At 64.3% G+C, this 12449-nt stretch overlaps 1 protein-coding gene across 2 annotated transcripts; it reads left to right on the top strand.

Moving 5' to 3' along the window:
- Positions 1-19: 19 nt before the first annotated feature.
- On the top strand, positions 20-10878 carry SPATA20 (spermatogenesis associated 20). 2 transcript variants are annotated; one of them, XM_080560386.1, is made up of 17 exons: positions 20-77; positions 863-1000; positions 1155-1219; positions 1554-1708; positions 1834-1977; positions 2214-2415; positions 2496-2626; positions 2707-2811; positions 3284-3358; positions 3483-3695; positions 3827-4019; positions 4652-4820; positions 5096-5304; positions 5399-5598; positions 5703-5783; positions 8809-9017; positions 9582-10878. In XM_080560386.1, the coding sequence occupies exons 1-16, from the start codon at positions 46-48 to the stop codon at positions 8977-8979; spliced, it is 2283 nt and encodes a 760-aa protein (XP_080416512.1). In that variant the 5' UTR covers positions 20-45; the 3' UTR covers positions 8980-9017; positions 9582-10878. The 2 variants fall into 2 exon arrangements, with proteins under 2 accessions (XP_080416512.1, XP_080416511.1); XM_080560385.1 differs by having other exon boundaries at positions 8809-10878.
- Positions 10879-12449: the final 1571 nt, after the last annotated feature.

The following is a 12449-nucleotide window of genomic DNA, read 5'->3' as shown; positions in this document are numbered from 1 at the left end:
TGGGCTCGGGCCCGCCCCCGCCCGGCCGGGCCCGCCCCCGCCGCCATGTTCGCGGCGCCGCTGCGACGGGCCCGCAGGTACCGGGGGGGGGGCACCGGGACCGGGGTCGGGCCCCTCGGGCACCGGCGTGGCCCTGCTGGGACGGGGGGGGCGGCAGCTGCGGCCCCGGCACCCCCTGTGTGCCCCCAAGTGCTCCCCGTCCCCGCTGAGCGCTCTGCGTTGCCCTGAACCTGCCCTGTGCCGCGGGCACTCCTCCCCCTTTGCATTCCCCTAAATTTCCCCTAAACGCTGCGTGTACCCGCTGCAGCCCCCGAAATCCTCCCGCGCCGTTTGCATTCCCCTAAATCCTCCCCGCTTATCTGCACTCCCTGCATTCCCCTAAATCCTGCCTGCACCCCCCGCACCGCTCCTGCGTTCCCCTAAACCCTCCCCGTGTCCCTGTAGCCCTGCACCGCCCCGCATCCCTGCTGCATCCCTCCCTTGCATGACTCTGCATCCCTCCTGCTCCCCCTTCCTGCACCCCACTTGCAGCCCCCCCATCCCCGAATCCTGGTGCCCCCAGCACCAGCAGGGTCTCACGGGTCCCCTCCTGCCTCCCCGTGCCACCCGGCTGCACCCCACCACTGGGCGCTGGGGGCGTAAGGGGGGGACAGAGCCACAGCAGAACATGGGGGGCGTTGGGGACACCCTTGAGGGGCTTCTGCCCACATGCTGAGGGTTGGGAGCGTGCTGGGGACGTGTCGCCCCACACCGGGGGCACCCAGGTGGCCGGGGGCATCACGGCTCTCCCCAGGGGTGAGAGGGGAGCGAGCGGGGCCGTGCGTTACCGAGCGTCCCGTCCCGTCCCGTCCCGGTCCCGCAGGTCGGTGTTTCTGACGGGCAGCATCGCCATGGCCACGGCGGGGAGAGCCAGGCCGCCCGGCCCCCCGCGTTACACCAACCGCCTGATCAACGAGAAGTCCCCCTACCTCCTGCAGCATGCCCACAACCCCGTGGACTGGTAAGGGCGCCTCTCGCCTCCCCGCCTCGTCCTCCCTCTGCGGAGGCCGATGTGCCTGGGGTGACCGTGCCGCTGCTTCTCAGGAAGCTTCGGAGTTGACCACGAGCCCCGGCGGCTCTGCCCCCGCCGCTTCCTTCTTGTCTCCCCTCCGCAGGTACCCGTGGGGTCAGGAGGCCTTTGATAAAGCGAAGAAAGAAAACAAGCTGATATTTCTGTCAGGTAAGCAGAAACAAGGCACGTTTAGCACCCATGAAGGAGCAGATAAGCCAGGCTGCGTGCGGGTAGTGGTGCAGGTGAGGATGCTGGGCGCTGATTCTCCTCCAGCGAGAGACGGCCCCGTGCTTTCCTGGCCATGGCTGTAGGGAGGCTGCATCCAGGGGCCCCTTGGCCACCCCAGTCCTCAACAAGCACTCGAGGCCCATGCTTGCAGGAGGCCTTTCTGCTGCAGCAGTTTGTGGGGGCACGCAGCAGCCTGGCTCGTCTCTGAATGACCCCCCCAGCACCTCGTGCTCAATGTGTGGGGCCTCGCCTGAGCTCGAGAGCTTGCTTGCAGTGGGCTACTCCACCTGCCACTGGTGCCACGTGATGGAGGAGGAGTCCTTCCAGAACAAGGAGATCGGTGCGATTATGAATGAGAACTTCGTGTGCATAAAGGTGGATCGTGAGGAGCGGCCAGACGTGGACAAAGTGTACATGACCTTCGTGCAGGTAGGAGAGGCGCGGGCAGGCTCTGCCCTTCTCTCTTTGAGGCTCATAGTCCTGCTCCAGAAGGACCAGCGTGGGGTGGGCTGAACCTCTCGTGGGGTCTTTGCACACCCCGATGCCTCCTTCAGGCTACCAGCGGTGGAGGCGGGTGGCCGATGAGCGTCTGGCTGACTCCGGACCTCAAGCCCTTCGCAGGGGGGACGTACTTCCCTCCTGAAGACAGCGCTCGCCGCGTTGGCTTTCGGACTCTGCTGCTCCGCGTCGCAGAGCAGGTACGGGGCAGGCAGTGCTCAGGCAAAGGGGGAGCAGAGAGATCGCTCTGGGGGTGCGGGAGGGAAGAGGCATGAGAAGCACTGGCACAAAGAGGGTGTCAGAGCCGTGGCCGGGCTGAGGGTGGGTTTGGGCTGGCCTGGGGAGGGCACCGAGAACTGAAGGTGCAGTTTGGGGCAGTGCGGGAAGCAGAAGGAAAGGCAAAAAATGGAAGCGCCGATTTCTTCCTGCATCGCAGTGGAGGCAGAACAAAGATGCCCTGCTGGAGAGCAGCCAGAAGATCCTGGAAGCTCTGCTAGCCATGTCCCAGATCCACGTGCAGGGCCAGCAGTCACCCCCGCCATCCGAGGAGGTGATGGCCACCTGCTTCCAGCAGCTCTCCAACTCCTACGACGAGGACTACGGCGGCTTCTCCGAGTCCCCCAAGTTCCCCACCCCAGGTCAGTCCAGCCTCTGCAGCTGAGCCCTGCCGGGGGGCAGAGCCCAGCCCGCAGCCTCCCGCTCTGTCCCTGTGTTGCAGTGAACCTGAATTTCCTCTTCACGTACTGGGCCCTGCACCGAGCAACCCCAGAAGGGGCGCGGGCACTGCAGATGGCTCTGCATACCCTCAAGATGATGGCTCACGGGGGCATTCATGACCACATCGGGCAGGTAGGAGGAAAGCCCTGGGGATAAACCCCAGGAATGCCCAGGAGGTGGGCAGTGGGGATGCATCCGCTTGGTCTTTGCAGGGGTTCCACCGCTACTCCACCGACCAGCACTGGCACGTGCCTCACTTCGAGAAGATGCTGTATGACCAGGGGCAGCTGGCGGCCGCCTACAGCAGGGCCTTCCAGGTGCGGCCACCGTGCCCCTCTGTGGGGTGCGCTCAGCACCCCGAGTTCAGGCTGCGGCTGGTTGGGCTGGGGCGTGAGCAGCTTCAAGGCTGGTGCCCAGACATTGCCCATCTGGGCGCTCCCGTCCTCCCCTTTATTCACTGCTCTTCATCCAGACGGGAACGCTGCACGAGCCCCTGATAGTTTAGCCCCTGGGGAAAGGAAACTCCTTTCTGGCTGTCTCTGCAAGAGTCAGCAACCACGTCCTGCTGCTCAGACCGTGGTGTAAATCCAGGGCTGCTACCCAGTGCCTGTGATCCCTATCAGAGGTCTTACCCCGAATCCCCCCCGTGTTTAACATCCCTGCACTTTCAGATGTGCCTCTCCCCTTTGCCAGCTCTTTACATCGGGGCTGTGACATCTTGCCGCGTCTCTTTCCTCCCCCTGCCTGTTGTGGCGTTGCGGAGCGCCATCCACCTCGTCTCTCCCGCAGATCTCCGGCGACGAATTCTTCGCCGATGTTGCCGGGGACATTCTGCTCTACGTCTCGCGGGACTTGGGCGACCAGGTAGGTGCTTCCCCGAGCTGGACCAAGCGAAGGGGGTCGCTCACCCTGTCCGGGACGTGGTGGAGTGCTGCAGACCAGGGGTGTCGTACCAGCAGCTGGGACATCTCTGCTGCTTTTTCCCCAGGCTGGAGGTTTTTACAGCGCAGAAGATGCGGATTCCTACCCGACCACCACATCCAGCGAGAAGCGAGAGGGAGCTTTCTGCGTGTGGGCGGCCGAGGAAATCCGGGCTCTCCTCCCCGACCCGGTCGAGGGGGCTGCCGAGGGGACAACCCTGGGAGATGTCTTCATGCACCACTACGGGGTAAAGGAGGACGGCAACGTGAGCCCCTTGCAGGTGAGGGAGAGCCAAGGCCTGCCCGGTACCGCGAGCATCGGTGCGCACGGTGGACGTCAGAGCCACCCGAGGCACGCGGGTCCAACCCTGCTCAGCCAGGAGGCGTTCCTAGAACGGGGCTCTCCTTGCAGGACCCCCACCAGGAGCTGAAGGGCAAGAACGTCCTTATTGTCCGGTCCTCCCCGGAGCTGACGGCCGCCCGCTTTGGGCTGGAGCAGGGCCAGCTCAGCGCCCTGCTGCAGGAGAGCCAGCGCAGGCTGCAGGCAGCCCGGGCGCAGCGGCCGCGGCCCCACTTGGACACCAAGATGTTGGCCTCGTGGAACGGTGAGCGGGGTGCCCGGGGGGCTGCAGCCCCACGCACGTGGCGTTGCTGCACGTTTGGGATGTTGGTTTGGTTTGGTTTGGGTTTGGTTTTGTTTTCTTTTTTTTTTTTTGTTCATCTTCCCCTGTTGCCAGCAGAGAGCAGCAAAACTCTTTGAGTGGCGCAGCCTGCTCGGCTGGGCTGCGAGGGGATGGAGCTGGGGGCTCAGGACCCGGGTCCATGCCCACTGCTGCGTCAGCAGGGTGAGCACAGGTCGCTGTCTGTCTGTCCGAGCGTCCTGCAGTGGGCAATCAATAACTGCAAGGTCGCAGCTCCTGGGTCTGGAGCCTGAGCTGGAGTTACAGCGTGGAGCTAAGTGCTGCAGGCAGGAAGACTCTCTTAAGCCCAGTTTCTGCCCACAAGCTAAGGCTTAGCCCTTGCTGGCCTTGCAGTGCTCCTCCTTTCCCTTCGGAGATAGCGAGTGACTTTCCCCCCGGTTTGAAGCGAGTGGAAGAGCTGCTGACCTGCCTCCGGCCTGCCTTGGATATCAGGGGGGGGATGAGCTTCATGCTGAGCGTCATTTAAAGGAAAATGAGTGGCACCCGCTGCTCCCTGGTGCCGCAGCCCCTCTGAGCCTGTCCCTGTGCCCACGCAGGACTGATGATCTCGGGCTTTGCCCAGGCTGGGGCGGCCCTGGCCAGGCAGGAGTACGTGAGCCGGGCGGCACAGGCGGCCAGCTTTCTGCGCAGGCACCTCTTCGACCCGGCCAGCGGGAGGCTGCTGCGGAGCTGCTACCGGGGCGAGGACGACGCGGTGGAGCAGAGGTGAGCAGTGGTGCAGAGTGTGTCACCCAGCCCATGGGTTTAAGGTCAAATCCTCTGCGTTCCTCGTCTGCGGAGCTGATGGGAGCCTTCCTGTGCTGCTGCTGGACCCGCACTCAGCCGGGGCTGAGCCGTGCGGTGCCTTGGCACAGCCATTGCTGATCTTGGGCTGAGCTCGGGAGGGAACCCCCGCATCACAGGTGCCGGTGGGGAGGGCTATGCCCCGCTGGACCCGCAGGGTCGGAGGCCCTGATGTCCTTCCCCACTTGCCGTTGCAGCGCTGTCCCCATTCAGGGGTTCCTGGAGGATTACGTCTTTGTCATCCAGGCTCTCTTTGACCTCTACGAAGCCTCCCTGGACCAGAGCTGGCTGGAGTGGGCCCTGCAGCTCCAGCACACGCAGGACAAGCTCTTCTGGGACCCCAAGGGCTTTGCGTATTTCTCCAGCGAGGCTGGCGACTCCTCTCTGCTCCTCCGCCTGAAGGACGGTGAGCTCGGGGACGCGCCCGTGCCCTGCATGCCCCGGGGAGGGCAGGGGTGATGCCCGGCGTCGGGCTGACGGCGCTGCCGTGCCTCCCGCAGACCAGGACGGAGCAGAGCCCAACGCCAACTCCGTCACCGTCACCAACCTGCTCCGAGCAGCCTGTTACTCCGGCCACACCGAGTGGGTGGAAAAGGCCGGGCAGATCTTGGCTGCCTTCTCCGAGAGGCTGCAGAAGATCCCGTTAGCCCTGCCAGAGATGGCCCGGGCCACCGCCGTCTTCCACCACACCCTCAAACAGGTAGGGCCGGGGCTGCTGAGCTGCCCTCCTTTGGCAGGCTGCGCTGTGGGGCCACCAGAGCCCGCTGGGACCAAACCTCTGCCGTCTGTGCTGTCTCTGGGCAGGTGGTGATCTGCGGGGACCCCCACGGAGAAGACACGAAAGAGATGCTTCGCTGCGTGCACTCTGTCTTCAGCCCCAACAAGGTAGTGAAACCGGCCATGTCCTCGTCCTGCCCGTGCTCCCCGCAGCCACTGCGACCTCGTCCTCTCCCCAGCGCGCTGCAGCATCCGTCCTCCTCCTCCTCCACCCTGCCTCCCTCCTGCGGACCTCCCCTCCCGTCCTGCTGGTGGCAGGGGCACGGCTGTGCCCTGCATGGCTCTGCCAGGGCAGAGAGGTGGCAGGAGATGAGGGGCAGCACTCGTGGCACTGCTGGGTCAGCTCCATCTGCGCCCGGCATGGTGCCGGGGGCTGAGCCGCAGCATCGGGCTGGCAATGGGGCCAGAGTCCCGGTTTTTGTAACCCAACCAGGGAGAACTGGGGTGGGCTGAGCTCCCAGCAGCGCTTCCCTCGCCTGTCCTCACATCAGCACAGCTCGTGGAGGCTGTCCTTCTGTGGACGCCCAGCGGCGTTTAGTGGTGGTGCTGGAGGACACGGTGCAGTGACTGGAGCCCGCTCTGTGGGGACGCAGCACCTGGTCCTTCCCGCACTGTCACCGTCCAGCTCCCCTGCAGTGCTCCCTCGCCCCCCGTGCTGCATGCGAGCCCAACTCCCGCTTTATTCCTCTCGCTTTGAAGGATTACAGCGAGTGACCCAGTTTGCAGGCATGAGAGCACCGCACTGGTAGCGGGAGCCCGGTGGTGCTGCGGACACCCCGCTGCCTTCCCGCAGCCGCTGCTGCCCATCCGAGCGGGCTCCTGGTGGGGGGCACCCGGCTATGGGGGCTCGAGCAGAGCCAGGAGCTCAGCAGCATCCTCACTAGGGCTGCGGCTGGAGGCTGGGCGCAGGCAGGATGGGGACCAGCAGGAGCGGCCTGGCTGCTGCCTGATGGGGTTGGCTGGGAAAAGGGCTTTTCCTTCTTGCTCGTGAGCGCGGCAGGAAGAGCTGTGCAGGGTGCAGCTCCACAGGGCTCACGTCTCTGCTTCCTGGTGTGCAAACGTAGGGGAGTTACAGGGCCTGAGCTCATCCTGCGGCCTGCCTCCGCCCTGCTCGTTCCCGCAGCGCGGTGCCTGCGCTGCTCAGCCCGGCTCTGGCAGAGGAGATGTCACCGGCCTGCGCCCATCGCGGTGACAGCTGCTGCTCCCTGCTGTCACCGCGGCTGGGCCGGGGGTCCGCTCTCCTCAGTGTCAGCCGCGTGCGATGGAGGCTGACAGGGAGACACAGGGAGCCGGGCTCCCCCCGCAGCCGTGGTGCTGGGGCTCGCGCGGCGCCGCGTTCGCTGCCCAGGGCCAGCTTGGGCTCCAGCAGTGGGTCGCAGCTCGTCGCCTCCTGAACAGAAAGAACGGGGTTGGACCCGATGATGTGCCGAGGTCCCTTCCAACCCCTACAATTCTGTCAACAGGGAGAAGGGAGTCGGGGCTGGCGGCTCAGCACCAACGCGGGTGCCTCCTGCCACGCATCCCTCCTCGGTGCGCAGGGCAGGAGGCACAGCCGCTCCTCCTCCCCATCCTCATCCTCTCCCTTCCTCCCTCCTTCCCCACCCAGCAGCGGGAGCAGCCCTGAGCCACCGCCCTGGGGACGCGGCTGCTTTGGGAATCGGGGCTGCGGAGACGTCAGCGCCGCGTCCCCGCCGCCCCCGCTCCCCGCTGCCGGCAGGGCGCTGGGGGCCAGCCTTGGCGGCGGGAACACAAACAATTAATTAGGTCGCTCCAGTAATTAATTCCTTACAAACCTCGCATTGAAAGCCTCGCTGTAATGAGAAGCCGATGATAAAACGGCATTGAGGGCGCCGGAGTCGGTACGTTTAAACCAGCACCCGCGGGTGGAGGAGCCCGGGGCCGGAGGCGGCTGCCGCGGGGATGCAGCAGTGCTGGCAGCGGTGCTGCCGGAGCTGAGGACCCGGCTCGGTTCCCCGTGACACCTCCAGGGCCACCAGCGTGGCCAGATGCCACCCACCCCTTCGCTGGCACCTCCCTGGCTGCGTTTGCCCCGTGGGGCCGGGGTGCTGGCAGCGGGATGGGGCCAGGCAGGCTGGATCCCGCTCCTGGTTGAGATCTCTGCCCTGTTAATGGTCTTTAGGGTAATTATGAAGGATCCCATTATCTCCTCAGCCACGGCGTGCGAGCTCCCTGGCTCGCCTTTATCCCGGCCCCGCAAGAGGACCTTAGGGAGCTTGTGAGAAAAATGAATAATGAATTTCAGATTGGACGTGAATTGGTAATTAATCACTCCTGGAATTAATTCCAGACAAAGGCGAGGAGGACAGGGAGAGCGGGCTGGGCCGGCGCTGGGGCAGGGCAGGGGCTGAGGGGAGACGTGGGGTGCGTGGGACGGGACGGGCGAGCTGGGGACACAGTGACCGCCTGGGGACACGGGGTAGGGGCAGCCCGTGCCGGGCACGGGGGTGGCTGTGGGGGCGGGATGGGGATGTTGGCTATCCGCAGCCCTTGGTGGAGGGCTGAGCGCCTTGGTGCTGGGACAGGGCACTGCTCGGTGCCAGGCTGCTGCTTCCAGAGCCCCTGCACGGACCGCGTTTGCTCGCCCCTTGCGTCCCCGTGCTGGGGCCAGGCTCCCGGCCAGCTCCCGGCCTTTGCCGTTATTAGACTGCAAGGCCTGAGGCTTTAACAAATGTTTTCCTATTCAGCAAAAGCTAATTATCCTGGCAGCCCCGCCGTTGCTCCTGCCTGGTGCTACCGCGGCAGCTGGGAGAGCCCCCAGCCCAGCGCTGGCCGGCGTCTGAGTTTTTGGGAAGCATTTGGGGGGCAGGAGGAGCCGGGCTGCGGGGTGGGACGGGGCGATGCTGCCGCTGGTGCCTGACCCCAGGACAGCTCCCCCAGCCTCGTGCTTCATCCCTGGCTGCCCGCATCCCCATCACCCCCCCATCAGAGCTGCTGGGGGGCTGTGGCCAGGGGGGGACACCCGGGCTGCACCCATGGGGATGTGGCCGCAGCAGCGGTCCCTTGGCCTTGTCCCCCTGCCTTTGGGTGAGCACAGGGGGTGCTGTGGGGAGGGGGGCACCAGCTGGCTGCTGCGGGCTGCGCCCCCCCAGCTCTCCCCTTCCTTCTCCGCCAGGTGCTGATGCTGGCAGACGGGGACGGCGCCGGGTTCCTCTACCGCCAGTTGCCTTTCCTCTCGTCCCTGGAGAGGAAGGACGGGAAAGCCACCGCCTACCTCTGCAGCAACTTCGCCTGCTCCCTGCCCGTCACCTCGCCCCAGGAGCTGCGGGGGCTGCTCTGCCAGTGAGCCCCCCCCACCCCGGCACCGTTTTTGCCAGCAGGAGGGTGAGAAGGAGCTGGACGGACACGGGGCTGGGACGTGGGAATGTGTTTGGGGGGGGGGGGCACCCATCAGAAAGGCACGCTGGGCACGAGCTGGGGGGCTCCTGGCCATGGCTCAGCCCCTCCTGGCAAGCGTCGGGGCCCAGGGGGACAGACCACGGCCAGCCTGGGTGCGAAGCAGGAGCTGCTGCGGGTGGGAGCACAAAATGCAGCCCCTGCCACGGGGAGCAGATGTGCTGCCAGCTGGGGCAGCCCCTGGTACCTCGGGGGGCTCAGCCCCGGCTCCCCAGCACCCCAAACCTCCTGGGTGCTTGGGGGGGGGGGGCTGCACGGCCCCACCGGTGCCCACCTCCCCTGCACCCGCGCTTGCCAAGTCTCGTAGAGGGAAAAGAAAGCAACTGAAATACAAATCCCGGTGTTAGCGCGGGAGTCAGATGCGAAAACTATTAGGGTTCCTATAGCAACCCGGGGTAACATTTTCAAAAGCACCTGGATGGCTTCGGAGCCGAGTGCTTTTGGAAGTGTTACCCGTGAAGACAGCCGCCGTGTTTTTCCATTGCCGAGCAGCCCGTGACACGCAGAACTCAACGTATAGCGCCTGCAGAAAGCTGCCCGTTCCCACCGCTGAGGGAAGTTTGCACCGAGAGCAAGCCGAAGCACTTCCAAACCCGAGTCCCGCCCGGGGCTTTGCCGAGGACGGAGACCTCCCCAGGGCTCATTTTCTAGCAGGGAGCTGGAGGGTGCGGGGGGGTGAGGTGGGTCGGGCAGGGCTGCGTTTTGGGGATGCGGGGGCCGCCCCCGTCCTGGCACCTGCCTCTGCTTGCGGAAAGCCGGTGCCAGCCGAAGAAATAACCCGCAACGGGCCTTCAGGGCAGCGTTAGCAAAAAGGGAGGTCTGCTCTGAGCTTTCCCAGCAAAGCTGAGGGGGGACCGAGGGTCCCATCCGACCCCCGGGGGCTGCCCGCATCCTGCCGATGGGGCCCTGCTGGGCTGGCGCTGCCCCCTGCTCGCCCCCCCCTGCTTTGAAGGGATTTTGGGAGATGGCAAGAGCCGGTGGTTGCCTTCGGAGCTTTCCAGAGGGTCGTGCCAAGGTTCGGGGTACCCGGCCAGGAGAAACGCCTTTGAAGTCAGAGAGGAATTTTGCACCTCATCTCGTGGACACTTTCTGTGCCTGTGGAAGGGGAGTTCTCCCCCCCAGCCCTTTGTTTTAAGAACTGAAGTGTTTCTGGAAACCCAGACGAAAATCGCTGGCTTTAGCAGACGGCTGGTTGTGTGCTGCTTTTTTGGGTTTGGGGGATTTTTTTTATTTTTTGGAGGGTGATTGTTTTTCAACTTGGCGCCTTTGCTGTGGGGTTGATGTGACGTCCTGGAGCGACGCTTCCCATCCTCACGAGCCCTTGGAGCAGGTCGGTGCCACATTTGTGCCAGGAGGGCATCGCCGAGAGCCGGGGTGCCCGGGGCTCGGGGCTGGGGTGACCAAGGAGCCGTGTGGGTGCCCGCCAGACGCCGGGGTGCGGGCACGGGGTGCCTTCATCCCGCACCCTCCTGCTGGTTCTCGCGTCTCCGTAAGCAGCCACTGGGCAAAAATGCGCTGCGAAGGGTCTGTCAGGATTAATTGGGCTGACCAGTCAGGAAATAAATAAAAAGTGAGGTTCTCTGTGACAAACAAACGCTGTTGTGGCACTTGGTCCTGGGGCGCTGCCCTGCGTTTGGTGACGGACACGGGGGGGCCGGCGGGGGTCTCGCCCTGGGGCTGCGCCAGGGAGGCTCGGGGGGCAGGAGGCAGCACCCCTCACTGCCCCCTCTTCTCTCCAGCTGCAGAGCTGTCCGAAAAAAATAAAAAAAACACCACAAACTGCACTGAACAGCCCCCGTGTGTTGCTTTTTCCCCGCAAACACTTGGTTTTGTCATTAGGCTGCTCAGGAGGGAGCGGGGGCACCAGCGAGATGGGGGGAGCAGGGATTCCCTTCCTTTTTGTTTTATTTATTTTTTTAAACCTTATCATCTGCACCTCTCTCCCTCTGCCAGGGGCACACAGCAGCGCATCCCATCTCTCCAGCAGCCACCAGCGCTCCAGGGGCTGAAGCCCCTCGCACCCCACTGGGGTCCCCATGGATGCAGCCACCTCCATGGGGACCCCAGTGTGTGTGCTCGCCGTCCCCCTCCCTCACCCCCGAGGCCGCCCTCACTGGTTTAATGGGGCTTTCCCCCTAATTAATGCTCCCCAGCATGGGGCCATCGGTGGCTGGTTCAGGGTCTCCCTGCTTTTATTCCTGCAGTGCTGTGACACCGAGAGCCGTGGAAGCTGTTTGCCATTTGTGATGGTTCATCCGTGGGTGGAGGGGGTGAGGAGGGTGTTGTGGGGCCCCATCGGGCACCAGCTGGGACTCTTCCCACCCCAAAAAATTCCCGCAGGGCCGTGTGTGGGTGCTGCTCGCCTCCCCTGCTTCCAGCCCCTCCGAGGAGAGGAAAACCAGCGAGGTTTCTGCTCCCTGCATGGGCGCCCGATTGCTTCACGCCTGAGCGCCCCATTGCTGCATGCATGGGTGGGCAATTAGGCAACACCTGAGCACCCAATTAAGCAACACCCGAGCACCCAATTAAGCAACACCTGAGCACCCGATCAGCTCATGCCCGAGCAGCCAATTAGCCCGTGCATCCCTGCGATTTTGGGCATAAACGGGCAAGTTTTGGTAGCTGGGGGCTGCAGTGGTGCTGGTGTAGAGGTTGAGAAGCGCTGGTGCTGTGCTGGAGTGATGGAATTGCCCCTTTGTGCCCCAAAACGTTAGAGGAGCCCCTGGCAGCTCAGTGCAGGTAGACGTAAGGAAGGGCTGGGGGTGGGAGACGTGGGGCTGGAGCCCCACACGTGCAAGGAACCGCTCGGTGCTGGGGCCGGCCCCCCTCGCTCCCCCTTCGCACCCCACCCAGATGTTCGTGCCATCCAGCTCGAGTGACGCCAACGTTCGTGAAAAGCAGAATTTGCAGCCGAAGCTGTCAAACACTTGCTCAGTTGTTGTTGGTTTGTTTTTTTTAAGCCGACTTTCCACGTGAGCGGGTGCCAGGGAGCTGGGGGCAGCGCGGGGGGGGGATGGAGCGGCTCTGCCCTCGCCTGCGGGTCGGGGTCGGGATGGTGCTGGGAGCAGCTCCTGCCTGGGAGCACTGCACCGATGTCACTGCTTTATCCCAGGACCCTCAGCCTCGAGGGGTCTTTCTGGAAAGCAAGCAAGGGATGGCTCGAGGATCCCCCCCTGAGCCCCTGGGGCAGGGGGAGCCGGCGCTCAGCCACCCGCACGCAGCCAGGATCAGGCAATAGACACTTGGCCACGGCACGGCTATTAATCCTCCACTAATACGGTTTTGGTATTTACTGACCACAGCAACTATTGCATTAAATCTAAATTAAATGTGCGTTTTGGAGGCTTTGCAGAAGCCAGA

This window comes from Anser brachyrhynchus (assembly GCF_964034855.1).
Source record: "Anser brachyrhynchus genome assembly, chromosome: 18".
Lineage (NCBI taxonomy): Eukaryota > Metazoa > Chordata > Aves > Anseriformes > Anatidae > Anser > Anser brachyrhynchus.
The sequence above is the reverse complement of the archived record's forward strand: the minus strand, read 5'-3'. Positions and strand labels throughout refer to the sequence as shown.